The 27,469-nt window shown below is 40.2% G+C and overlaps 1 protein-coding gene across 1 annotated transcript in view; it reads left to right on the top strand.

Annotated features, from left to right (window-relative positions):
- Positions 1-27,469, top strand: part of LOC105532562 (tyrosine-protein kinase SgK223) — a 117,773-nt gene that overhangs the window by 70,919 nt on the left and 19,385 nt on the right. Inside the window, exon 4 of the mRNA XM_011970728.1 lies at positions 23,727-23,884. Within this exon, the coding sequence (XP_011826118.1) occupies positions 23,727-23,884 (158 nt within the window). The remainder of the gene's footprint in view (positions 1-23,726; positions 23,885-27,469) is intronic.

Genomic DNA, 27,469 nt, shown 5'->3' with positions numbered 1-27,469 from the left:
GCTGGAGCGCAGTGGCGCGACCTCAGCTCACTGCAACCTCTGCCTCCCACGTTCGAGTAATTCCCCTGCCTCGGCCTCCCAAGTAGCTGGGATTACAGGTGCCTGCCACCACGCCTGGTTGATTTTTGTATTATTAGTAGAGATGGGGTTCACCGTGTTGGCCAGACTGGTCTTGAACTCCTGACCTCAGGTGATCCACCTGTAATTCTTGTAATACGTACAGATCAAAAGGATGGTAAGATTTTACGACTGCATATTCTTGAACCATGAGGACACTTGATTGCATCCTCCATGCCAATTCTGATCATTTAGAGCCCATGCATCAGCAAAGCTGGCCATGATCTATTCGTGGCGTCTGCAGGTTGTAGGGAGGTGGGGGTGCAGATACATGTCAAGTGCTGGATATTTGCTCATTCCGCCATAAAACTTAAAATTTATCTTCCAAAATGCATAATGTGGCTGGGCACAGTGGCTCATACCTATAATCCTAGCCGTTTAGGGAAGCAGGAGAATCACTTGCACCCAGGAGATCAAGACCAGCCTGGGCAACATAGTGAGACACTACCTCTAAAACAAAATACAAAAATGAGTAGGGCACGGTGGCACATACCTGTGGTCACAGCTACTTGGAAGTCTGAGGTGGGAGGATTGCTTGAGTCAGGAGGTCAAGGCTGCAGTCAGCCATGATCACACCACTGCACTCCATCCTGGGTGACAAGATCAGATCTTGTCTCAAAAAAAAAAAAAAAAAAAAAGATAAAAATAAAATGCAAAATCTCCAGTGGTTGATAGCCATTTTTGTTAGTAATTCAAGAGTTTAAGAATTCCTGGCCGGGCTCAGTGGCTTTTGTCTGTAATCCCAGCACTTTAGAAGACCAAGGCAGGAGGATCATCTGAGGTCAGGAGTTCAAGACTAGCCTGGCCAACATGGTGAAACCCTGTCTCTACTAAAAATACAAAAATTAGCTGGACATTGTGCCAGGCGCCTGTAATCTCAGCTACTCGGGAGGCTGAGGCAGGAGAATCGCTTGAACCCGGGAGTCGGAGGTTGCAGTGAGCCGAGATCATGCCAGTTGCACTCCAGCCTGGGCAACAAGAGCGAAACTCTGTCTCAAAAAAAAAAAAGAATTCCCATACCTTTGGGTGGTGGGGGGACACTGTGCCACTCCTGTTTGGCAGATGATGGCCATTCTCTTTGAATACAGACTCTGATTTTAGACTGAAATGCCAAAATGTCTTGTTTCCTCTTAGTGAGTGATTATGATCGTCCCATGAATTTTAACCATTTTTGGAACTCTGCATTTTAGTAAGTAACAGTTACTATTAAGTTTATTACCAGTTATTTAAAGGATTATTTTCCTTTATAGACTTTCAATTTGCTGTTTCTATCCTTAAATCTTATTAAGCAATGTGTTTTCACTTAGCCTTATTTTGTTTGTTTGTTTGTTTGTTTGTTTTGAGACAGGGTCTCACTCTGTCCCCAGGCTGGAGTGCAGTGGTGTGATCTCAGCTCACTGCAACCTCTGCCTCTTGGGTTCAAGAGATTCTCCTGCCTCAGCCTCCCAGGTAACTGGGATTACAGGGGCATGCCATGTCCAGCTAATTTTTGTATATATATATATGGTTTCACCACATTGACCAGGCTGGTCTCAAACTCCTGACCTCAGGTGATCCGCCCTCCTTGGCCTCCCAAAGTGCTGGGATTACAGGTGTGAGCCACTGCACCCAGCCCGCTTAGCCTTATTCTCTTTGGCTCGTTGCTTTATTTGTTTGTTTATTTATTTATTTATTTATTTATTCATTTATTTATTTATTTATTTTTGAGATGGAGTCACCGTTGTTGCCCAGGCTGGAGTGCAATGGCATGATCTCAGCTCACCACAACCTCAAACTCCTGGGTTCAAGTGATTCTCCTGCCTCAGCCTCCTGAGTAGCTGGGATTACAGGCACCTGCCACCATGCCGGGCTAATTTTTTGTATTTTCAGTAGAGATGGGGTTTCTCCATGTTGGTCAGGCGGTCTCGAACTCCTGACCTCAGGTGATCCATCTGCTTCGGCCTCCGAAACTGTTGGGATTACAGGTGTGAGCCACCGTGCCCAGTGTATTGATTTTCATTGATTTGTATTGATTTTCAGTGTTCAGGATTGGGGAGTGAGGTGGCAGATGCAGGAGCTGTGTCAGAATCTTTGGGAGGGATAGTTTAACAATGAAAATTCAGTGATGTAACATAAATTTAAATTGGGAAAATGAAAACAAAACTATTGTTTTCATAACATATGCTACTTATAGTTTTTCTGAATCTTCTCCACTGGTGAAAAGATAGACCATCGTTTTTATAGAGATGCTTGATTGAAAACAGATCATGTCTCCCTAGGAGAAAACAGAAGAAAACCAGGACAGAGACATTTGTTGATCTGTCGTATTTCCTTGGTATCCTTTCTTTAAATCTTTCAAAATATCTTCTCTACATTCATGTCATCTTCAAGACGTGAAGATCTCAAACACTCTCAATGCTTGTCTGTGTTTCCTACAAAAAGCAGAAACCTGAGAAAGATAAGGAGGACTTTGCATGCAGAATAGACAAGATCCTTACAGTTCAGGGTCTGAGATTCCATCTTGACATTCATTTGATCGCTAAACATTGAAGACTTGTTGCAGGTGGAGCCGTGACCATATATTGGTAGGAAAAGTACAGATTGCTTATGAGATGATTTTGACACACTGGTTGACCATATGGGGAAAACGAAACAAAACAAAAAAAAAAAAATTGAAATCCTACCATACAGTGTCATATAGTGTAGTAAAAGTGGACTGCAGATGGAATAATGATCCAAATGAGAAAAATAAGACCAAACAGCAAATTTTAAAACATTCACAGCATTTTTAAGACCCTAGAAGAGTAAGCCATAAAATGATGGCTTTGACTTCATCAAATTAAGGATTTCTGTTAAACGGAGGATGCCATCGGCAGTTAATAGATGGGTGAGAAATTAAAGCAGTGTATCAAATACTGAGACGGGATTAACATGTAAGGTGCTCTCGTAATTCAAGCAGAACAATATGCGGAAACCAGTAGCAAAACAGGCAAAAAACATGGATAGGCAGTTAACAGGAGAGAAAAGCTAAATGCAGGGCAAGAATTTGAAGAGCTACTTAACTTCATTAATAATCAGAGAAGCATAAAGTTAACAGTAAAATAGCACATTATGTTAATCAGATTGATGAAAATTACAAAGTGGGATAATACCAAATTTCAGCAAAAATACAGGAAAATGGCTATTAAACAGCTATTAAATTAAGTATGAGACTACATCATGTCCCCACAACCTTCATTCCTGAGTATATATTCACACAGGTCAGTAAGGGGACACAAACAAGGAAGTTCGTCACAACATTATAGTAGTGGGGAGTTAGAGCAAGTCCAGGTATTCATCTCTAGAGAAATAGGTAAGTAAAATGTTATGATTATGAAATAAACTATTTAATAGCAGTCAGAAGCAATGAACTAGAAATATGTCCAGAAACATGGGTGAACCTCATACTGGTATTGACTGAAATAACTGCAAGAATGAAATCTATAGCACAGTATAGTTAATATAAATTAAATATAAACAGATTCATAAAATAACGCTATGTCTCTTTTTAAGGAAAGCTGCATTCTTAACCTTTTATGTAGTTTTTAAAAGTAAACATACACATAAAATATGTATGTATGTTACATATAACATAAAATTCACCATCACAACCATTTTGAAGTATAAAGTTTAGTAGTATTTTCCATTTGTTGTATATTAAATCAGTCTCCATATATCTTTTCATTTTGCAAAACTGAAACTCTCCACCTTTAAACAACTTCCTATTTCTTCCTTCCCTTTGCCTCCGGGAACCACCATTACTTTCTGTCTCTAAATTTGACTGCTCTAGGTACTTCATATAAATGGAATCATGCAGTACTTGTCTTTTTGTCCTTGCTTGTTTCACTTAGCATAATGTTCTCAAGGTTCATCCATCTTGTAGCATGTGTCAGAATTTCCTTGCTTTTAAAAGTTGAGTGATATTCCATTGTATGTATATACCGTTGTATTATTCTGAAATACATATTTTGTCTTCTTCCACTGTCCTGGCAAACAACTCCTAAATTTTTTGGAATCTTCAAAGTTGTGAAAAGTAAAAAGTTCCTCTTCAAAGTTTCCTTTTTATTAAGGAATAAATCCTAAGTGTTAGAACTAATAGTTTCTCTTAAAGACTAGCTTTTTGCAATAACTCTTCGTTAAACCTTATATAGTCATTAGGTATAAAAGGATAAGCGTATTATATATGTGTGTGTGTGTGCATATATATATATATAAGCACATATGTATCTTTATACTTTAACTACAATATTAGTTTTGGCTTGCTCAGGCATGTCCCAGCTCACAGCTTATGTCCCTTCCTTATTTGGAAATGTTATTGCTTCTATAAGCCTTTACATAAGCAACTTCCTCTTTTCCTTTGTTCCACATTGTCTTTACCTATTTAGGAAAGTTTTAGATTGTTAGTCAGTCAGACTAACCTTAGACTGTGAGGTCCAGCTCCAGCCAATGGAGATAGGACACAGCAATAGGGACTTTACATGTAAGAGGTAAATATTCCTGTGTCTCTTTGTTCAGTGTGCTCTTGTGGCAGGATTGCTGATGGGCAGCACCCTTTCTGCAGAAAGTACTGAGAAAACTTTTTGTCTGAATGCCGATTCTTCTTTGTGGCACTGAGGAGTAAGCATTTATTTCCAACAGTTTGGGGGCTCATCCAGGGTCACCCATTCTCCTCTGGGGCAGGATCTCTGATCTTTCCCCCAGGGGAGGTGCCCCAGTGCCTTGCTGAGGTGGCCTCAGGGGTTGGGAATCAGAACTCACCTGTTGTAATGAATAAACCTAGACTCTCAGCAACCCAGGAAAGGATGGACAGGCTTGCACTGCTGTGGCAACCAGGTAAACTCTGTGCACAGAACAAGGTAAGAAATGTCACAAGGGCATGATAAAGTACTTCCTTGGTGGTCCAGATATTCTGGAAGTTGAAAGTGTGTGTGAATTGTCGCAAGCCATGTGGTGTTGCTTGTGTGGATGGTGGCAAGTCCTGCTGGATGGAGTGGGTGGGTCCTACCTGTGGTTCCATGGCCGCCTCATAAGTTTAGGGTGGATCCCACCATGGGGTTTATATTGGCATGCCAATGCTAAGAGGAGCCTAAATTCCCGTGAGGGAAGCAGTCACGTAGGACAAAGTGAGTGAAGAGTGTAAGAAACCTCCGGGGGTGGGGGAAGAGGAGTTAAGATCCTTCCCAGGGAAAATGAAACCTCTAGTGTGTGAGGTTAAGAATTTAAACAAGCCAGGGAAAAACAGGATAGACAAGAAGTCTCCAGAATTAAGAAGTTGAGTCTACCCAGCATTCAATATGGGAAATGTTTCTAGTAAATTGGGAGTGAAGAAAGATGCAAGTGATCAGATTCCCCCCGGTTGTTCTTGAGGGCTTACGTTCAAGATTGGAAAGATAATGAAATAACTAAATTCAAAAAGAAGCAGTAGATGATTACGTATTGTTGCTTCATTTGGACTAAAGAGCCAATCCTCAAGCCAGCAGTTTTTTGGCCAAAATTTGGGTCAGATGAAGATTGGGTCTGTCAACTTTTAATAATGTATGTTAATGACAAGAGTCCTGTATCACAAGAAGAAATTGATTATGCTCTATGCTGGTGGCAAGAACCTGTTCTTTACCCTCTGAAAACAGGTGAAGGGGGACGGGAGAGCAAGAAAGAGTCAGAGATTGCTTCATCTGATAAGAAATGGGACCCTCTAGACTACCTTCCCCCGTTTCTTAGTAACCCACTGCCACCTCCCCAGGCAGCTGCTGCTGCCCTGGACTCCCTTCCGGACCTGATCCCAGACCTGACTGCCACTCCAGGCCCTTCCATGTTATTTTCCCCCTACCATATAACCCAGATTCTTGGGAATTCCAGGAATCTGGGCATTCTAAATATCCTTCTTTAAAGAAAGGACTTCAGTGGGAGATAGAGCAATGTAAAAAGGATATTCAGAATCTTCACTTTCCTCCCCCACTAAGGAGTCAACTTCAGCGTTCTTTCCTTTGAGGGAAGTTCCTCAGTGAGGGGAACATTGACTTTGTAAATGCTCAATGTCCATCCTGGGTATCCTCTTTTCAGGGGAAGAAAGAAATATAATCCACAGAGCTGCTATGGCAATTTGGGAATGTGAACATCCTCCAGGCCAAAATATTCTGGCAGCAGATTACAAATTCCCCGCTCAGGATGAGCAGTGGGATAACAATAATGCCGCCCACTGAGATAATATGAAAGATTTAAGGGAAATAATAATTAGGGGGATTCGGGAATCAGCACCCCGAACCCAAAATCTTTCCAAGGCATTTAACATACAACAAGAAAAGGATGAAGGACCTATGAGATTCTTAGATAGACTAAGAGAACAAATGAGAAAATATGCAGATTTAGACCCAGAAAGCCCCTTTGGGCAAGGAGTGTTAAAACTGCACTTTGTTACTAAGAGTTGGCCAGAGATTGCTAAGAAGTTACAAAAATTAGAGAATGGGAAGAATAAGTCAATAGAGGAACTGTTAGGAGAAGCTCAGAAGGTATATGTGAGGAGAGATGAGGAAAGGCAAAGGCAGAAAGCGAAAATCTTTTGACAGAATTCACCAGGACAGATGATGTAGGGGGCTAAGTCTAGACCTGTGCCTGTAAGATTTTCTAGAGGAGGCAAGAGGAGAAAGTTTGGTAATTCAGGAATGCAGAGAGAAAGAAGGCAAGGTCAGTATTTTAGAGGAGAAGGTAAAGGTAAGTGCCATAGGGGTGTGGATGTGAAAATAAAGAGGAGAAGAAAAAGTGCCCTGGGCTTGGAAGAGAGGGGTGGCAAGACAGATGTTACAGATGTGGGAGACCAGGTCATTTTAAGAGGGAATGTCCTGAATTGGAAAAAGCAGAGGAAGCTCTCCCACTTGTGACTACTTATTGCTCTGCTATTGAGTTGTAAGAATTCTTCATAAGTTTTGGACATTAACCCCTTATCAGATATGTGGTTTTCAAACGTTTTTTCCCAGTTCCTAAGTTGCCTTTTCACTTTGTTGACTGTTTCCTTTGCTGTGCAGGTTTTCAGTTTGATGTAGTCCCATTTATTTATTTTTGCTTTTGTAGTCTGAGCTTTTGGTGTGATATTCAAAAAATCATTGTCAAGGCCAATGTCAAAGAGATTTTCCCCTATTTTTTTCTCATAGTTTTATGATTTCAAGTCCTAAATTTAGGCCTTTTATCCATTTTGAGTTCATTGTTGTGTATGATATAAGGTAAGGGTTCAGTTTTATTCTTTTTCATGTGGAAATACAGTTTTCTCAGACCCATTTATTAAAGAGACTATCCTTTTTCCATTGTGCCCCTTTGATATTCTTGTCAAAAACTAGTTGACCATATATGTCTGGATCAATTTCTGATCTCTCTATTCTGTTTCATTGCTCTGTGATTCTGGTTTTATGCCACTACCATACTCTTTTTGATTACTATAGCCTTGTAATATAATTTAAAATCAGGAAGTATGAAGGCTCCACATTCATCTTTTCTTTTTTCTTTTTCAATACTGCTTTGACTATTTGAAGGGTTTTTTTGTGGTTCCATATGAATTTTAGAATTGTTTTTTCTATTTCTGTGAATAATGCCATTGGAATTTTGATAGAGATTGCATTAAATCTGTATATCACTTTTGGTAGTGTGGACATTTCAACAATATTAATTCTTCTGATCCACGAACATGGTATATCTTTGCATTTAATTATGTCCTCTTCAATTTCTGGCATTTAATGTTTTATAGTTTTCAGTATACAAATCTTTCACCTCATTGGTTAAGTTTATTCCTAATTTTTTATGCCATTGTAAGTTGGATTGTTTTCTTGATTTTTTATTTTCACCTAGATTGTTATTTGTGTGTAGAAATGCTACTGGTTTTTGTATGTAGATCTTCTATCCTGCAACTTTACTGAATTCATTTTAGTTCTTTTTTTTGGTGGAATTCTTGGGATTTTCTACCAACAAGATTATGTCATCTGTAAATAGAGATAATTTTACTTCTTCCTTTTTTATTTGGATGCCTTTTATTTCTTTTTCTTGTTTGATTACTCTTGCTGGTACCTCCAAGACAATAATGAATATGAAGTGGTAGAAGTGGGTGTATTTGCCTACTACTGGATCTTAATGGAAAAACGTTTAGTTGTTCCCCATTGCTTATTATATTAGCTGTGAGTTTTTCATAAATGGCCTTTATTATGTTGAGGAACTTTTCTTTTATACCCAAGCTGTTAAGAGTTTTTTTCAAGAAAAGATGCTGGACTTTGTCAAATGCTTTTTCTGTGTCAATTTAGATGTGGTTTTTATCCTTCATTCTGTTAATGTGACATATCACAATGATTTATTTGTATATGCCAAACCAGCCTTGGATGCCAGGGATAAATCCTACTTGGTCACATTGCATAATCTTTTGAATGTATTGTTGAATTCAGTCTGCAATACTTTATTGAGAATTGAATTACTATTCATCAGCAATATTGGCCTGTACTTTTTCTTTTCTTGTGGTATCCTTGTCAAGCTTCAGTATCAAGGTGATGCTGGCCTCATAAAATGTATTTAGAAGTATTCCCTCTAGCTTTATTTATTTTACTTTTTTGGAAAAATTTAAGAAGTATTGGTAATAATTGTTCTTTGAATGTTTGGCAGAATTCAACTGTGAAGCCATCTGGTCCTGGGGTTTTCTTTGTTGGAAGGTTTTTAATTACTTCTTCAATCTCTTTATTTGTTATTGGTCTGTTCAACCTTTTTATTTCTTCCTGATTCAATATTGAATCTAGGAATTTATCCATTTTCTCTCTGTCATCCAATTTGTTGGCATATAATTGTTCATAATAGTCCCTTATGATCTTTTTTATTTCTGAGACATCTGTTACAATGTCCCCACTTTCTTTTCTGATTTTATTTATTTGAGTCTTCGCTCCTTATTTTCTTAGTCTATCTAGGGATTTGTTGATTTTGCCTGTTTTTTTCAAAGAAGCAATTCTCAGTTCTATTGACTTTTTCTTCCTTATGTGGCTTTTCTGTTATTTTATTTATTTTTGTTCTAATGATGGTCTTCTTCCTCTTCCACTACTAGTTGTTGTTGTTGTTGTTCTTCTTCTTCTTCTTCTCCTCCTCCTCCTTCTCTTCTTCCCCTTCTTCTCTTTTGAAACAGGGCCTCACTCTGTCACTCAGGCTAGACTGCAGTGGATCAATCATAGCTTACTGCAGACTCAAACTCCTAGGCTCAAACAGTCTTTCAGCTTTGGCCTCCCAAAGTTCTGGAATTACGGGCATAAGCCACAACACTGGTTTTGTCCTTTTTCTACTTCCTTGAGTTATATAATGTTACACTATTTATTTGGGATCTTTCTCTCTCCTTTTTTTTTTTTTTTTTTTTTTGAGACAGAATCTTGCTCTGTCGCCCAGGCTGGAGTACAGTGGTGCAATCTCGGCTCACTGTAAGCTCCACCTCCCGGGTTCATGCCATTCTCCTGCCTCAGCCTCCCGAGTAGCTGGGACTACAGGCGCCTGTCACCATGCCTGGCTAATTTGTTGTATTTTTAGTAGAGACGGGGTTTGACCATGTTAGCCAGGATGGTCTCGATCTTCTGACCTCGTGATCCGCCTGCCTTGGCCTCCCAAAGTGCTGGGATTACAGGTGTGAGCCACAGCGCCTAGCTTTTTCTCTCTTTTTTAACAAAGGCATTTATTGCTATAAAATTTCCTCTTAGAACTACTTTTTCTGCATTTTACACATTTTGATATATTGTGTTTCTATTGTAATTTTTCTCAAGATAATTTTTTAATTTCTGTGATTTTTTTCTTTACTGGTTATTGTGGGAGCATGTTGTTTTATTCTCACATATCTGTGATTTTTGCAAAATTCCTCATGTTATTGTGTTCTAATTTCACACTGTTGTGGTTGGAAACAATACTAGATATGATTTCAATTTTCCTGAATTTGATGAGACTTGTTTTATGGCTCAACATATGGTCTATCCTAGAAAATGTTCCCTGTGTGTTAGAGAAGAATGCTGCTGTTATATGCAAAGTTCAATATATGCCTTTTAGTTCCATGTGGTCTAAAGTTTAATTCCAGTTCAGTATTTCTTTATTAATTTTCTGTCTGGTTGATCAATCACATTGTTGAAAATGAGGTGTTGAAGTCTCCTATAATTATATTTCTATCTATTTCTTCTTTTATGTTCATTAATATTTGCCTTTTATATTTAGATACTATAATGTTTGCAAATATGTATTTACAAGTGTCATGTCCTCTTGATAAATTACCCCCTTTATTATTAAATGATCCCCTTCTTTGTCTCTTGTAACCATTTTTGACTTGGAGTCTATTTTATCTCATGTAAATATTGCCACCTCTGCTCTCTTTTGGTTATTATTTACATGGAATATCTTCTTCCATTCCTTCACCTTCAGCTTATGCATGCCCTTAAAGCTAAAATGGATTTTTTGTAAGCAGGTATAAAACCTTTATTCAAAGAAAAACTCAAGATATACAACAAATAAACAGATATACCAAATATAGTGTGTATACCTAAAAGTGAGATATTGGGAAAGTGGGTAATTAGAGTAGGGCTAGAGATGAAGGGAAAAACTAAAATAATGCAGACCAATGTAAAAATGTATCATTAATTAGACATATGATCATCTCACTTCTCTGCACTTAAGAACTAACAGGAAAAGAAACTATGAGTCATGGAGAGATAGAGAGAGGACTTACTGAGAGGTGAGTATGGTGACTAAGATGAATAAAAGTGACGAATGCTTGGAACAGCTGATTTGGGTCAAGTACAAGCATTACCAGGGAGCCCTGAGAGCTAGTATGAATTAATTGTGGCCCCAATCTGCATAGTTGTGGACTTTTCTGGAGAAGCACTGGGCTGCCTGGTACAGGAATGAGGATGGAAAATGCTTGGGGATATCCAGAATGGGGAGGTCAACTGAGTCTGGGAGCTGGACCTGTTGAGATACAGATAAGAGAGTGAAGAATTGATCAGGGAGTGTGGAGAGAACCTGTGATGGTGTCTGGTCCTTATTGGGCAAAAGTCTGCCCCAGCATGAAGAATGGCAAAGTAGCTCATCCTAAGAGATTTGGTCCAAAGAACCTCCCAAGCTAGGTGGGTAGAAATGAAGTCTATTATAAAATACACTGAAGCTGGGTCAACAAAGTGAATTTGAAATATTCACCAAATCAAGAAAAGTGGGGTCTGAGAATTCTGAAAGCAAGGTCACCAAAACCATTAGTCTAGAAACACAAAGATTCTGGTCAAGCACAGTAGATCTTGGTGGGATTTCAATAGGAATCGATCAGGCCCAGGACTGCAGTGACTCACAAGTGGGTAACAACTCACTAGTGTTTTTGTTTAACTAAACACCAGAAGTAGGTGTGTGCTGGGGGATGAGGAGATGGTGTGAAGGGAGAAAGGAAAATTCTAGGAGGCTAAGGATACTCATGGGAGATTCTTTTTTGCAAGGGGAAGGCAAGCTGATGTAATTAAATAGGTTATTCTCTTTCTAGATTTTCATATACTGAAAGGGAAGTGATAGAGCTAAACAACCTGATGAGCTGAGGAATATGTCAACTCCTGGATCTAGAGCTATACTATAAATTATCTAGTTCTTGAACACACAAATTCAAAATGAGGTCTGGTCAATGAACAAATCAACTCTTTCTTGTGATTTTAGAATAATGCATGTCCTCAAAGCATCACTCTATTTATCTTTCCTTGCAGATCTTTTAAATATTGTAGTAAAAGTAGAGACATCAAGGTAGGGTGAACCTCTAGACTATCTGAAGATTTCTGCTTCTGTCGATAGCAAAAAGATTATTCAGTCATATGGTTTGTATCTGTGTCCCCACCTAAATCACATGTTGAATTATCATCCCCAGTATTGGCGGTGGGGTCTGGCGGGAGGTGATTTGATCATGTGAGCAGATTTCCCCCTTTAGTGCTGTTCTCATGGTAGGGTTCTCGTGAGATCCGGTTATTCAAAAGAGTATGTGGCACCTCCCTTACTCTCTTCCTCCTACTCTTGCCACTTGAAGTGCTCACTCCCCATTTGCCTTCTGCCATGTTTGTAAGTTTCATGAGGCCTCCCCAGAAGCCCACCATATGCCAGCATCATGCTTCCTGTACAGCCTGTGGAACCATGAGCCAATTAACCTATTTTCTTTATACATTACCCGGTCCCAGGTATTTTTTTATAGCAATATGAGAACAAACTAATACACTCAGTTTACTGGAGACTGCAGAAGTCCTCTGTCTGCCTATTTATCCATCCATTGATCTATTCATCCATCCATCCATCCATCCATCCATCCATCCATCCATCCATCCAACCAGCACTTTCCATATACATGGTGCTGTTTTTAGCAGTTTATAAATATTAACTCATTGAATCTTTCATAACTGCATGAGGTATGTATTGTCATTATCCACATTTTATAGATGGGAAGCTGAAACAGAGAGAGATTAAGGGCCTTTTCCAAAACACACAGCCAGTAAGCAGTGAGTCAGGACCCGAACCCAGGCAGTGAAGCAGCAGTGTTCATGCTCATAACCAGCACACCATTGGCCATCCTTGGTGACTTTGAAATCCGTCTAGGAAGTTATTCAACCGCTAGCATCATTGTTCTTCCCAGTAGCTCCTGAGGGCCCTGGGACACTGTGCTTGCCTATAGGCAAGGCAGCTGGTAGGAGAGGCCCTTTTGTGGATTGCAGTTACTCTGCCTTTAGTTCCCACTTTTTCTCTTTTCATCTCCTTCTCTTCCCATCTGCTCCTCTTGTGTGAACAGATGTGAGTTTCCTCCTTGACTCTCCAGGCCATGAGTTGGAACACGTTGTTCTTAGGCGATCATTTTAGAGATGAAAGTGTACTGTACAAGGGTGATGGAGCCAAGCTCTGAGTTCTTCATCACTCTCTTACCTGCTCATCAGCAGCTCCCTCTCCCTGTCTGCAGCCTCAGCTGAAACCTCCACACCTGTATACCCCTAAACATCTGCCATCCTCACTCCTGCAGCAGGCAGCCCAGCGCTTCTTTGGAAAACTCCACCACTGTGTAGGCTGGGGTCACAAATAAAAGACTTGCTTTTCTGAAATCTGAATGGTCATCTTTAACAACTGTTTGTATCTCTCATCCTAAAGTATATCTGTATGTAGTCAGGGCAGACTTCCATCTGACCAATTTAAGAGTTTTTATCCTTGACTGAAACCAACCAGTAACCCAAATGTGTGTGTGTGCATGTATGTGTGTTTGTGTGGTGTGTGTTTGTGTGTGTATTTTCCTATCTTTTAATGTAACTATGACTTTATTCCTGTGTTAAATGGTTTCTACTGAGTGTGAAGTTGAAACAAAGGGCTTTTAAACTTGCAGAGCTCCAGAAGAGTCACTAGTGCATTAACTGAAAATGCAAATGAACAGGCCTGCACCATGGGGACCACAAAGGTCATCTGACCAAAGATGAAACGGATTTCCTATTTTTATGCATGCTAATAAATCAGCGGGGAGAAAACATCCCCCCAGAGCAGACTGGCCCTATCAGCTTTTTCAGGTGGCGTTTAGGCATTTGCAAAATAGCTCCCTTAGCATCTTCATCAAAAATCTCCAATGATAAAAATAATAGAAACTGGCCAGGCGCGGTGGCTGACATCTGTAATCTCAGCACTTTGGGAGGCTGAGGCAGGTGGATCACGAGGTCAGGAGATCGAGACTATCCTGGCTAACACGGTGAAACCCCGTCTCTACTAAAAATACAAAAATATAGCCGGGCGTGGTGACAGGCGCCTGTAGTACCAGCTACTCATGAGGCTGAGGCATGAGAATGGCGTGAACCCGGGAGGTGGAGCCGAGATCGCGCCACTGCACTCCAGCCTGGGTGACAGAGCAAAACTCCGTCTCAAAAAAAAAATAAATATAATAATAATAATAGCAACCTCCCCAGCTTAGTTATCTGCCTTTCTCATCCTCTCTTCTGGATAAAAAAGCATTTAAAAACTACAAGATTTGTGAAAATTCAGAATATGTTAGAACGGGTGTTTTTGTAGTAATTGCAAAAAACACAATTACTTTTGCACCAACCAAGTAGATATGAGAAAGTTTCAGCTTTTGAATCCAGTATTCTTGATGGTTATCAGTTGCTCTGTGTTCCTGCCTTTTGCAAGTTTTGCTGGGCAAGTGTAATTCTTTCTTAAAGGAAACATTTATTCTCCCAGATGTCACCGCGGCCTCAAAACAGAGGCAGATAAACTTAATCAAGAACTATTTAATAATGACTCTGTGTTCCAGCACGTCTCGACTGTGACACAGCTCCTCAAACCATTTATAATTTTGGGATGGTTACAAGTCTATTTCACATCAAACAATTAGAATAATTTAACCAGGGTTATAACCAAATGCTCAGTGATGTGATTCAGACTCAGTGCCGTGTGAGTTCCAGAAGGATGAGAAGGGTCAGAGAAGACTGAAATAGTTGGGGAGGAATTTGTAGGTAAGTGAAACTGATGCTGGGTCTTGAGGATGGAGATGGTTTGAAAGGCAGACAGGAGCATTTCCTCTGAGCCATGTTTAGGATTCTCTAAAAAAGAAGGAGCACTTTGGTGCTTTGGAGACAATCAGAAGACAAAGACGAGGCTGCTTGGAACAGAGGAGTTAGGAGGGGAAGTAGCAGTATGGTAACCAAAATGGTGATACTTTGTTTTCTAAACCAGAAATCTAGGAATGTGTTGGAATGCGTACAATTGAAAGAATAGACTATAGGGGGAATATTTGAAATTGAGATTGTCAAAGAAAATCTGAGATGTGTGTTTCTGCCACTACAGAGGACTTGAGTCAATCCAACACGGTGGCCAAGCTAGAGAGAATCCTTATAGGAGTGCCAGGTATGACTCTTACAGGATCGTCCATCATTATGAGAACGGTATTTTACAAAGATTTTGAGTCAGGGTGCTTTTACCAAGGTTGCAAATATTCTCTGAAGATGTGGCTTGCCGGGCGCGGTGGCTCATGCCTGTAATCCCAGCACTTTGAAAACCCGAGGCAGGTAGATTACTTTGGCTCAGGAGTTCGAGACCAGCCTAGCCAACATGAAGAAACCCTGTCTCTATTAAAAATACAAAACTTAGCCGGGTGTGGTGGCGTGCACCTGTAGTCCCAGCCACACGGGACGCTGAGGCATGAGAATCTCTTGAACCTGGGAGGCAGAAGTTGTAGTGAGCCAAGATCATGCCACTGCACTCCAGCCTGGGTGACAGAGGTTGTAGTGAGCTGAGATCATGCCACTGCACTCCAGCCTGGGTGACAGAGTGAGACTGCCTCAAAAAATAAAAAAGAAAAAATTAAAAAGAAGATGTTAATTGGTCTCTCACTAGAGGAGCTTGATAAATATTTCTCTTCTAGATCTGTAGGTTTGTTCAAGCACAGGGATCTTGTCAGTTCTGTTAACCATTGTATCCCCAACACCTAACAGTACTTGGCACAAAGTACACTTAATGCTGAAAAGCCTGGGAAAGGTATTGAGGATAGACAAGGAGGAAGATCCACCGCAGGTAATACAGGCATACGATAAGTTAAAAACAGGGTGTTCTTATCCACCAAGAAAACTTGATTTGCTTAATGATTTTGACTTTAGTGAGTGGCTAAATAGTAGAGAATAAATGGAGAGAAACTTAGTGTATTCTAGAGCATATTTGAATTGCTTTGAATCATGGAGCCAAATAAGACAATTGGAGATTGAAAGCTGCAGGTCAGAGAGGCAGAGCCGTCCCTGTTTTCCTGTGCTTTTGCAGGAAGTGCATTTTATAGAAAAGTCAGAGAGGAACTGAAGGGAAACAGAGAGCTCTGAGCTGGTGAATTCACAGCAGCCTGGAGAAGCATTCCAGCTGCCTCTGAAGCTGGCTCTTCACACCCAAGGGCTGCCCCTTGGGACCCTGAAGTCACTGTCCCAGCTGGTCACAAGGCCGGGGAGGCCTCACTGATGAGGACGGCACCACGGGCCCGAGTCTAGAATGGTAAGAGGTTCTCAAGTCTTTGATTAAGACAATTATTGGTTGAGTTTAAAACCAGTCTTTTCCTTTCTTCTTCTTAATTGAAAAAGCATGTATAGACTTTTTAAAAGCTTGTTCGTGCTTTCAGAGCATTCATTTGATTCTCTAAAACTTTCCTTTAGATCTTCTCCAGATCCTTTGGCTAAACTTACTAGTATATTTGACCAATCCCAAGAGCCAGTGGTGTGAATGCATGCTGGGATTTAGAGAGCCCGTCTGAAACTGCACGCTGGCACTATGTGGGTTTTCAAAGGTTCCGCTCCAGTGGCAGAAAGCTCTCGGCCAAATGTATGTGCACCGAACAAAAGTCAGGGGCAGTGAGAATGAAAATTGGCCTCAATCACACTTTGAATATTGCTGTCATGTGAGGATTCTAGCAGCCATGGAAAGTCTGAGATTCACTCTCTGCTGCACACTGGGGCCCGGCATCCGTTAAGGATTGTGGGCATTCTGAAAGCTCTCATTCTGAAAGCTTCAGGGGTATTTTTAGATGAGGCTTGTTCCTACAAATGAGGAAGTCTAGCAGATGGCTCTCCCGGCTGGAGTCTTTTTTTTCCAGCTTTCTACCAACATAGTATGGAGACCACTCTGGCAAGACCTCTCTCTCTAAGGACAATGGAGGGAAAAGCTATTCTCAAAACACTGGGCAGCAGCTGCAGGGCTGGGGCTCCGAGGACGCTGTGCCACTGGCCTGTACATTTCACCCTGCCCGCCTGGACTGTATGTAATCAACAGTGGGAGGCAGAAAGGAAGTTTGAGGTTAAGCACAAGACGTCTTTTATCACACTACGTGAGTGAAGACATCTGTGGAGACTGTACCCTCACTGTAGCTGATAAGAATGTTATTCACCAGCCAGAGACAAAAGACTGGAGTATGAGGTTTTTGTCCGTGGAAGTATCTTGCAGATGGTTTGCACCAGTTTTGTGAAAGACAGATCAAAGTATTATTAATGAGGGAAAAGTGCCTTTAAAAAAACGAAGTAGCCTTGCTATACCGTGTTGACTACACTCATTGTCATTTGGCTTCACATCTGATAGAACAATCCATTAGGGCTCAGAGAAGTCACCTTTGCAATAGTAAGCCTTTTCCAGGGATTCTTAAGAAGTCTGTTTCACACACAGTGTAAAGACACAAAAACAACTTGATTGTAAGTCTGTGCTTTGATGGCAAGCTTCCTTTTCATTTTTAAATTTGATGTGGTTTTGCTCATGCCCTCATTAAAGTGGCAGTTCTCAAAAAGTACAGATTGTACAGGTTTCCAGGGCAGATGCTTTTTAATGCAGTTCATAGGAAAGAGTCATCCGTTGTAAGGTTTTATTTTATTTTATTTTATTTTATTTTTGAGACAGAGTCTCACTCTGTCACCCAGGCTGGAGTGCAGTGGCATCATCTCAGCTCACTGCAACCTCCACCTCCTGGGTTCGAGTGATTCTCCTGCCTTAGTCTCCTGAGTAGCTGGGACTACAGACATGCACCACCATGCCCAGCTAAGTTTTTGGTTTGTTTTTAGTGGAGATGGGGTTTTACCATGTTGGCCAGGGTGGTCTCGAACTCCTGGCCTCAAGTGATCCACCTGCCTCTGCCTCCCAAAATGCTGGGATTACAGGTGTGAGCCATTGTGTCCAGCCTTAAGATTTTGCTATTAAGCAAAAGGGTCACCTACATGTGTATTAGAAGACATGTTATGTCCCCATTTACAACAGAACATTCCAAATGCCTACTGATTTCTGATTTTCTTTTTCTTTCTTTCTTTCTTTTTTTCTTTTTTTTATAGAGACAGGGTCTCGCTATGTTACTTAGGCTGGTCTCAAACTTCCAGGCTCAAGTGATCCTCCCACCTCAGCCTCCTAACGTGCTGGGATTACAGGCTTGGGCCACCATGCCTGGTCACCTATTGGGTTTTAGTGACCTGGCAGGATACCTGGATTTCTCGAGCTTTTCCAGTAAAGAAGCAGCGGTTAGATCCCAAAAGTCATGAAAATTCCACTTGTGGCTTAGAAACTAAGATTTCCCAAAGTCCACTTTGGGAGGCTCCCTTCCTCCCTAATACACACACACACACACACACACACACACACACACACACACACACACACACACCCTGCGGATAATTTATCCTGTAATTACAGGGATAGACTAATTTTGTCTGCATTCACTTGATGAGAGTTTTGACAGCGGTGACTTCTGCCTCATGGTAACTATAGACAGAAGCGTTAACTCCCAAGTCTTACAAGAGTAGTTAGGTCTATGATGCAACTGTTTCCAGCCACAGCGGTGCTCTGTAGTGAAACCAACCCTCGTTGAGACTACCTGTTCCCACTCAGGGGTCTGATGGAAATCCCACTGTGTTATTTTGTGTGTTCCTTGCCTCTCAGAGGCACAACAACAGATCAACAGGAGCAGTCACCCCCTGCCCTCATTCAGGCCCTGTGATTTGCTTTCTCACTAGAAATTTTCATTTTTAGCGTATCAAATATTCCAAGCATGCAATGAAGTTCAGATAATAATTTAACTGACCTGCAGGTGTTCCCTGAGATTTTTCAAATATTAACATTTTGCCATTTGCTTCAGAATTTTTAAAAATAAACTATTACTGCTACTGTGGAAGATCCCTCCCTATCCAATTCCCATTTCAACCTCCCATTGCTACCCAGAGCAATCACTGTCTTGAAGTTGATGAGTACTATTTACATTTTATTACATGCTCCATAAAATCTGTATATATCCTTACATGTTTTTAATCTGTATACAAATGGCATCACACTTTATTTGAGCCTTTTAAAAGTAAATTACTTTTAATACTCAGCATTTTAAGATATTCTTTCATATTGCTACCCTAAAATCCAGTTCATTTTTTTTGACTGCTATAAAGCATCCCACTAAAAGACTATGTTTTCATTCTTTTGTTGAAGCACAGTTTAACAGTTTACAAGGTTATTTGCTATTTGTAACGTTGTGAACACCTTTCTCCACTTATAAGAGTTTCTCTTGCTCTGTACTGCACAGTGTGGTAGCCACTAGTTTAAAATGTGATTAGTCAGAATTGCAATGTGTGTAAATATAAAACGCATGCCACATTTTAAAGACTTAGAATGAAAAAAAAATATGGAATATCTCATTAATAATTGATGTAGGTTATACTGATTATAGATTAAAATGACAATATTTTGAATACATTATGTTAAAATATATTACTAAAACTATTTTTTCCCATTTATTTTATATTTTTTAAATGTGGCTACTAGAAAATTTTAACTTACATATATGGCTTGCATTATAATTCTACTGGACAAGGCTGGTCAATGCCCACATGCCAGCCATCTGTTTTTGTAAATAAAGCTTTATTAGAAAACATGCCACTAATTTCTATGGTGGCTTTCCAGCTACAACAGCAGAGTTCTGTAGTTGCAACAGAGTCCTTATGATTCATGAGCCTAAAATATTTACCATCTGGCCCTTTAAGGAAAAGGTTGTTGACTCATATTCTAGAGCAGTAATTTTTAACTTTTTTTAAAAACCGTGACCAACAGTAAGAAATATATTTGATATCATGACCCAACAAACACACACATCTGAAACAGAAGTTTTACAAAACGAAGTTTCACAAATCCTTTCTATACATTTTCATATTTTCTGTTCTGTTCTATTTTGTTAAAATAAACTGCTGGTCAATAAACTGCTAGTGACCCACTCAAGTGACTTAGCCATTCATTCATTCCTAGTTATTTAAGTGACATTGCTCAAGAATATATATACCCAAAAATGGAGTGATTGGATTATGGGAATGTGTGTATTTAACTTCACAAGATTCATCACATTGTCATCCTGTGTGGGAGCTTACCAATCTACAGTCTCACAAACAGTGTGAGAGAGTTTCTAGTTCCCTAGATCTTTAACAAAATCTGATGTTGCCAGTCCGATCTGATGGGTATGAAATGAAATCCTGTTTTATTTATAATCTGATCATTCATAAATTTAATCATCTTTTCATGTGTTGAGTGGCCTTTCATGTTTCATTTGTGAGTTGCCTGTTCATTTCCACTTTACAAATGGGGTCATTTGTCTGTTTCTTAGATTTATAGGCACTCTTTCTATTCTGCATACCAATACTTTATTAGTTATGTGGGTTGCAAAGATGTGAGTTGGCCACTCCAAGGTTTGTTTTTCTTGTTTGTTTGTTTGTTTGTTTGTTTTCACTTTTTAATGGTGCCTTTTATGTTATCAGGCAGAAGTTTTAAGTTTTAAAGTAGTCAGATTTATCTTTTTCTTTATATTGCTGTTTTTAGCCCTTATTTTAAAAGTTATTTCCTACCCCAAGTTCATAAAGTTTTCTCTGTTATTTTTTCTGATGAATTTAAAATTTAATGGGTGTTTCTTTTCTGTTGAAAATTCATGTTTCTTTATGGTACGAGATATGGCTCTACTTTCTTTCTTTCTTCACATCATAAATAGCTGGTGTGAGTACCATGAATTGACTTGTTAATCCTCCAGTCTGTTTCTTGGGTCTCTGTCTTGAAAATGTTGGTCCTAGGTTTATCAGAACCAGATCTTTACTGATCTCACTTATGCAGCAACTGGTCCTTGATGGTTTTATAGGCAAGTTTTCGCAATCTTCCAGAGAACACATAATGCTTATCTTATAAAAATTACGTGAGATAAGGCCGGGTGCGGTGGCTCACGCCTGTAATCCCAGCGCTTCAGGAGGCGTAAGCTGGCAGATCACAAGGTCAGGAGATCGAGACCATCCTGGCTAACATAGTGAAACCCCATCTCTACTGAAAATACAAAAAATTAGCCAGGCGTGGTAGCGGTCGCCTGTAGTCCCAGCTACTCGGGAGGCTGAGGCAGGAGAATGGTGTGAACCCAGGAGGCGGAGCTTGCAGTGAGCTGAGATCCGGCCACTGCACTCCAGCCTGGGCGACAGAGTGAGACTCCGTCTCAAAAACAACAACAACAACAACAAAAAAACTACATGAGGTAATTGAAAAAGTGAAAGTTACTCAATTCATTTTATAATTCTTTTTTTTTTTTAGACACAGTTTCACTCTGTCGCCCAGGCTGGAGTGCAGTGGCTCCATCTTGGCTCACTGCAACCTCCGCCTCCTGGGTTCAAGCGATTCTACTGCCTCAGTCTCCTGAGTAGCTGGGATTACAGGCACACGCCACTATGCCCAGCTAAGTTTTTGTATTTTTAGTAGAGATAGGGTTGGCCTGTTGACCAGGCTGGTCTTGAATTCCTGACCTCAAATGATCTGCCCGCCTTGGCCTCCCAAAGTGCTGCGATTACAGGAGGAAGCCACCGCACCCAGCCGTCATTTTATAATTCTAATTTAACCTTTATATCCAAATTGGACAAGGACAGGACAAGAAAGAAAAATTATGGGCTAGCCTCTATTTGAATGTAAATGTAAAAATCCTAAACTAAATATTAATAAAACTGAATTCAGCAATGTGTAGTAAAATAAGTTCATACAACATGTGCAAGCATGGCTTAATTAAGAAAAGCTATTAACATAACTCATCACATTCACAGAGTAAAGGAGAAACATGATACAATTTTTTCCCATAGATGTAGAAAAGGCATTTCATAAACCCTAATAGCCAAAAATGATTTTGAAATACAAAACCTTAGAAAACTTGAAATAGACATAAACATCCTTAGCCTGATAAAGAGCGTCTACTGAAACCTATAGTAAACATACACTTAGTATTGAAGTATCCCTTGTACTGCCTGTGTGTGGCGTTCCCTCTGTATCTGGCACCCGAGAAGTGTTCTTTCTTTTAATCTTGGCTGTTACTTTAAATAAGTGTGTGTGTGTGTGTCTATGTGTGTTTGTGTGTGCGCATATGTATATGAATATATATGCTCATACATACACATATCTATGTATTTTTTCGTTTTGTCTATTTACATCCATTTCATGAAGTTTGTGGAGTGGGAAGCTGGGCCAGCTCCGTAGCCATGGTGCTGGAGTTTCTCCCTTAGTGATTTTCTGGGCCTGAAGACCAAGAAACTCTAGAGACCACTTTGGAGGGGGCAACGTAGTGGGATAACCACAGAGCTGACTTCTCTCCTAGACTGAGGAGTTGTTATGCATGACTTCATATCCTGGCTTCCCTTGGAGAAAACTATTAGTGGTGAATCTGATGTGAATATAAGAATATTGTATGAAACTGTCTTTGATTTTATTTTGCCAGCAGGTTAGATAAAGATCAGCTACTGCCATAGCATTTCCTAAGGAACTGGTATTTCCAAGATTCCCACAGTGACACTGAGATACAAAGGTGAAGATTAGTTGTAACGTTGCCATCGTAACGTTGCCGTCACTGTCACACTTTATTTGACAGCTTTAACACATTTTTAAAATGCAATTCTAAGGATTGGGAGTGGGGAGAAGGACGTGTTTTCTAAGGAGCACTTTTTGTGGTAACAAACAAACTTTAAACCCTCCTGTTAGTAAACAAGGGATTCCTGTGCCTATGAAAATTAAAACAAAGCCTGGCAATGTTGAACACAAAGAACAGCTAATAAATTCTTGACTGTAAGGTCATGTGCATGAAATAAGGCCATTCTGATGTCAAATCAATACTGTATTGTGTATTTCCCATAGCAGTTATTGAGATATGGATCTGCTGTAGTAGGAACAGGAATGTCATCAGGAAATATCAGTTCAGACAAATGTGGGTTTCCACCAACAGGGAAAGAGCTGGACCTGGTGTGATCTGTCTCCCTTCTTGATGAAAGTGTCAGATCAGAAATTAATATTCAAGTGGCCCTTGGAAAGTGAGAAGGAGAAATCAATAAGCTAAACGTCCAACCTAATAATAGAACTATTTTCTCCAATGCGAGTGTTTTTCTCTTGAAGTTGGTATTTCTGTCCTTGATCTGTCGGTGATGCTATTTAGAGATGCAACAAAAGATTTCATAGAAAAGCAAAGGTTGGTTCCATTGTTCTGGAATAAGGGTTATGTCAACTTGGTTCTATCTAAGCATGTCACTGGAAGTCTGGTTCACATTTAAAGTTTTCCTTAATTCCAAGAAACAATCTAGACCCTTTGAAGCTTTAGCAAAAGAGTACCAGGTAAAAAAAGAAATCCTACTTGTAAAGGCCTAGTTTGCAATTCATTTGTCCGGGCATCTTGCAAAAACAACCCAATCTCTGTATATCTCTATACATTGGTGTGTATGATAATATCTTTATTTTTATTTGTAGAGATTTTACACAGGATATAATAGGTGACAGAAATGTTTCGGCAGATGGGGTCAGAATGTGAAGGCAATTCCGTCCATATAAGAATTTTGGTGCTTGTTTAAATTTAATAGACTCGCTTCTCCTAACCTCTCAGGAGTCTCAGGAAGTCTCCTGCCATTCATGCACATAAGGACTCAGAAGAGAACCTCTACTGTCTCCCCAAAACCTTTTTTTTTTTTTTTTTTTTAAATAAACTTGCTGACATTGGCCAGTTTCAAGAGCATGGTAGATTCATGATCCGTCAGCCTGGTTTCTGAATGGAAACCGAATGAGTTACTTGTATTGTTTGTTCCTACCTTTTCCAGGCACCTTTTAAAAATGAACAAGAGCAGCTCTGATTTGGAAAAAGTGAGCCAGAGCTCTGCAGAGAGCCTCAGTCCATCCTTCAGGGGTGTCCACGTCAGCTTCACCACCGGCTCCACGGACAGCCTGGCCTCAGACTCCAGGACCTGCAGCGATGGAGGTAACAAACTTGACCTTGACGGAGAGGCTTAGATTCTCCTGGACCTTCCAGACCAGTCGTGGGTTACTTGCAGGATTTGGAAGGGCTGAGCAAGGACTACTGTCTTGGTCCTGCTTTCTCAATGAAGCAGACTCTTCCAGGGAGCTGTTGAAGTAAATTATCTACTGAATATATGGCAAGCCAACCCATCCATATTGCCCTCTCCAAATTATAAGTGTGTGGACGTGGCAACATGGCGGGAGGAAGATGAGGTTGAAAGGCTCCTGTTTGCTTGGGTAATGAGCCATAATGAGCCATCTATGTACAGGCCTGCTTTCTACTTCTGTCCTCAGGATTAGTCCTAAACCACACATTTCTCTCTCTCTCTCTCTCTCTCTCTCTCTCTCTCTCTCTTTTGCATCTACATGTGCATGCACGCAGATGTTTGCATAATGTTTGCTGAATTAAGCATGAAGACTTCATTAGGCTACCATCTAGCCTGCTTTTTGGATTAAGCTCTAAAGCCTATGGGTAGGTCTGTCCTCCATCGGGCATATCCCTAAAAAAGAACTCTTGCTTTTCCATAGTTGTGGCCTGGATGGGTCATATTTAAACCCTCTCACCCTTTCAGCATTCTTTGTGTATGTGTCCTCTCCTGTGTTTCTCTCAGGCATGCGTTAGCACGTTGGATTTAGACTTGTACTCACATGGCTTCCTTTTTCACTTCTATGAAAGTATTTCTTCTCAGTAGGCAATGACACAGTGGAGGGTTCTATTGCAACTTTACTGTCAGCAACATTTTTCCGCCTAAACGATAGGTACTGCCTGAGACAAAAGTGTGTGTTATAAGCAGTCTGTGGTGTGTTCTGAGGAGAAACCTCTGACAGTTCTTACTTAAAAACAGGAAATATCTTAGTCTTGATTTGGGAGGAATGTAGCAACAACAGATTTTCTTTTTCTGTAGATTTTTCTAGGCTCTTATCTTCTTCCTTTTCCCAGCCCATTGTCCAACAAATTCAACAGGCAGATTATTCCATAGAAGGCAGGGCATCTCGACCATGAGCCCGTGTGCTGGTCAGCTCTGATCCACTCTCTCGGGGTTTGTAACCACTTCTGGGGAGTGATCTACAATGAACCATCAGCCACCAGCCAGCGGGTGTCAGGCGAACTGGACTTCATGGCTTCACCACTTTGTTTCTCAGAACCAGTAAATCATGATGTCTGCTCACAGGGTTCCTAAGAACTAACTAGGAAAGATAAGGTTAGAACACATGGCACATGGGTGGATGGGATGCGGTAGGAAATTGGGCAGCCCAGAACATGAGTGCTTCTTTAAAGGCTTCCAGAAGAGAGAGAAATCAATGAAGGCTGATGGAGGGTTTAGGGAAGACTTTATGAGAACATGGGACTTAGAGATCATATCTGAAATGTGGCCAGAACTGGGGAGATAGCGGGTGAGGAGGAGAGGGCTTTCCAGGTTCAGAAAACAATAAAAGAGAAACAAAGCCGCAGGGATGGCAGTGCACGTGGGAGAAGGATGAGACCAGTCTGACGCGCTTCAATAGACACCGGCAAGGGGAAATGGGACATGAGCTTGGTGGGAAGCAGGGGCCGAATTGTACATGACTCTCACAGCAATCTGTGCAGATGGGAGACAGAGAGCTGCTGGAGGTTTGTGACTTCAATGCTGGAGGTTTGTGAGTTCAATGGGGAAACCTCTTCAGACATTTTCTCATGTTCATTTCTGAATAACGTGAATTAAAATGAATGCATTGCCATGGTATTCCTTTATCACAAGCTAGTTGTTCCGTGGAAATGCACTTCAAAACTTGGACTCCCAGGTCAACAAGAAGATATGTACCTTGTCACTGAACTCTGGCCCCTGAGAGCCAACCTTTCTATCTTCTGCCCCTGGGCATGGCTCTGTACCCGGAACCATGTTTTGAAACTGGCAAAAGACCAAAGGCATGACATTCTCTCTCTCTCTCTCTCTCTCTTTCTCTTTTCTTTTTGATGTCTTTTAAACATTAATCATTAATCTGGAGAATATACAGAACTACTGGTCATGTAATATGAGAAATCCTTCATTCACTTCTCACCGCTTACCAAGGCAGCTTAGATCTGTTATTGCACAATTTTCTTCCAGTCCCATGGGTCCTTAACTCACTTTTATCTTGTAACTGAAATATTTATCCATTGCAACTTTCGTTACTATTTGGCATGTAGCACCTAAGCTGAGAGATTAGATCCAAATAGAAGCAGAAGCAGTTCACACTGAAGTTCTTTGAAACTTGCATGTAGTGTCTGCCTTTCTAATATTATACATTAAGCCAAAAGATACCATTAGACTCTACATTTATTTTGTCAGTAAGAATCCACTAGTGAAAACTTTGCATTTCATTGACTTTTTCCATCCACAGTATAGGCTGGCCTGAATGAGTGGAGGAAAAGTCATTCCAGGGCATATCATGATAGTGGTTTGTGTAAACTTCTTGGAAATGTAATAGCGTTAATGGCTAAAGTTAGTGATTCAGGTTTTATGGCGGGAGGGGCAAAGGAGTGGAGGCTGGGGGTGGTGGCAGGGCGGGGAAGGTTTTAGTTGTATAAGGAAAACCTAATCGAAATCTCTATCTTTGTTACATTTTTAAAACAGGTGTTTATTCTAAATGTTTCAGTGGCAAAATGTCACTTTTGTATCAATGTTAATTTTGCCTCTTTATACTTGTATCAGGGTTAATGGCTAAAGTTAGTGATTCAAGTTTTATGGGGGGGATGGTTTTAGTTGTGTAAGGAAAACCTAATCAAAATCTCTAACTTTGTTACATTTTTAAAACAGGTGTTTGTTCTAAATGTTACAGTGGCAAAATGCCACTTTTGTATCAATGTTAATTTCACCTCTTTATACTTGTATCAGATTTCATATTCCTCCAGTGCATCTGTTATCCCATTTGTCCAAGTCAATTGAACAGCCAGTCAACTCAGTGCAAGGAAAATTTGTCGAAGCAGTTGTTTGGTTTATGCTTGGTTTAGGAGGGACAGACTGCATGTGTCAGGACAGATCCATGAAGGCTGCCAAGGGGAAGGTTTTTGTAGAGAATAGATGGTTGGATGTGTGAGGGAAATGATGATCAGAAATGGTCATCAGGAGACCCTTCTGCTTTAAGTGGTTACTTGTAAATATGCAAACCTAATGTCTCATTGAGATAATTTACCTCTTTGATGTAGGATAACATTAAAATTCAGTTCAACAGTTCAGCAAACATTTCTGAATGCCAGGAGATTAGAGGAGATTAGAGAGTTCTCTGTTGAACTGAAACCATTGGCACCAGCAATAGATAAGAGGTCTGAAAATACAGTTCATATAGATATTCTCACTTGCATGAATACATGAACCAGGGCAGTGACATCATTCTTATTTTTATAGCTGGCAAACCAGAGATACAGAACACTAATTAAATATATTGACGGTAGTCAGCTGGTTTTTCTCAATAAGCTGACTACTACTGGCAAAATTTTTAAAAATGTATATTAATTCAGTCATTCATTTGACAGATACTGTTGAGTGTAAACTCTGTGCTGGGTACAATTTTAGATGCTGAAGTTTCA

This window comes from Mandrillus leucophaeus, unplaced genomic scaffold (genome assembly GCF_000951045.1).
Source record: "Mandrillus leucophaeus isolate KB7577 unplaced genomic scaffold, Mleu.le_1.0 Scaffold97, whole genome shotgun sequence".
Lineage (NCBI taxonomy): Eukaryota > Metazoa > Chordata > Mammalia > Primates > Cercopithecidae > Mandrillus > Mandrillus leucophaeus.
The sequence above is the reverse complement of the archived record's forward strand: the minus strand, read 5'-3'. Positions and strand labels throughout refer to the sequence as shown.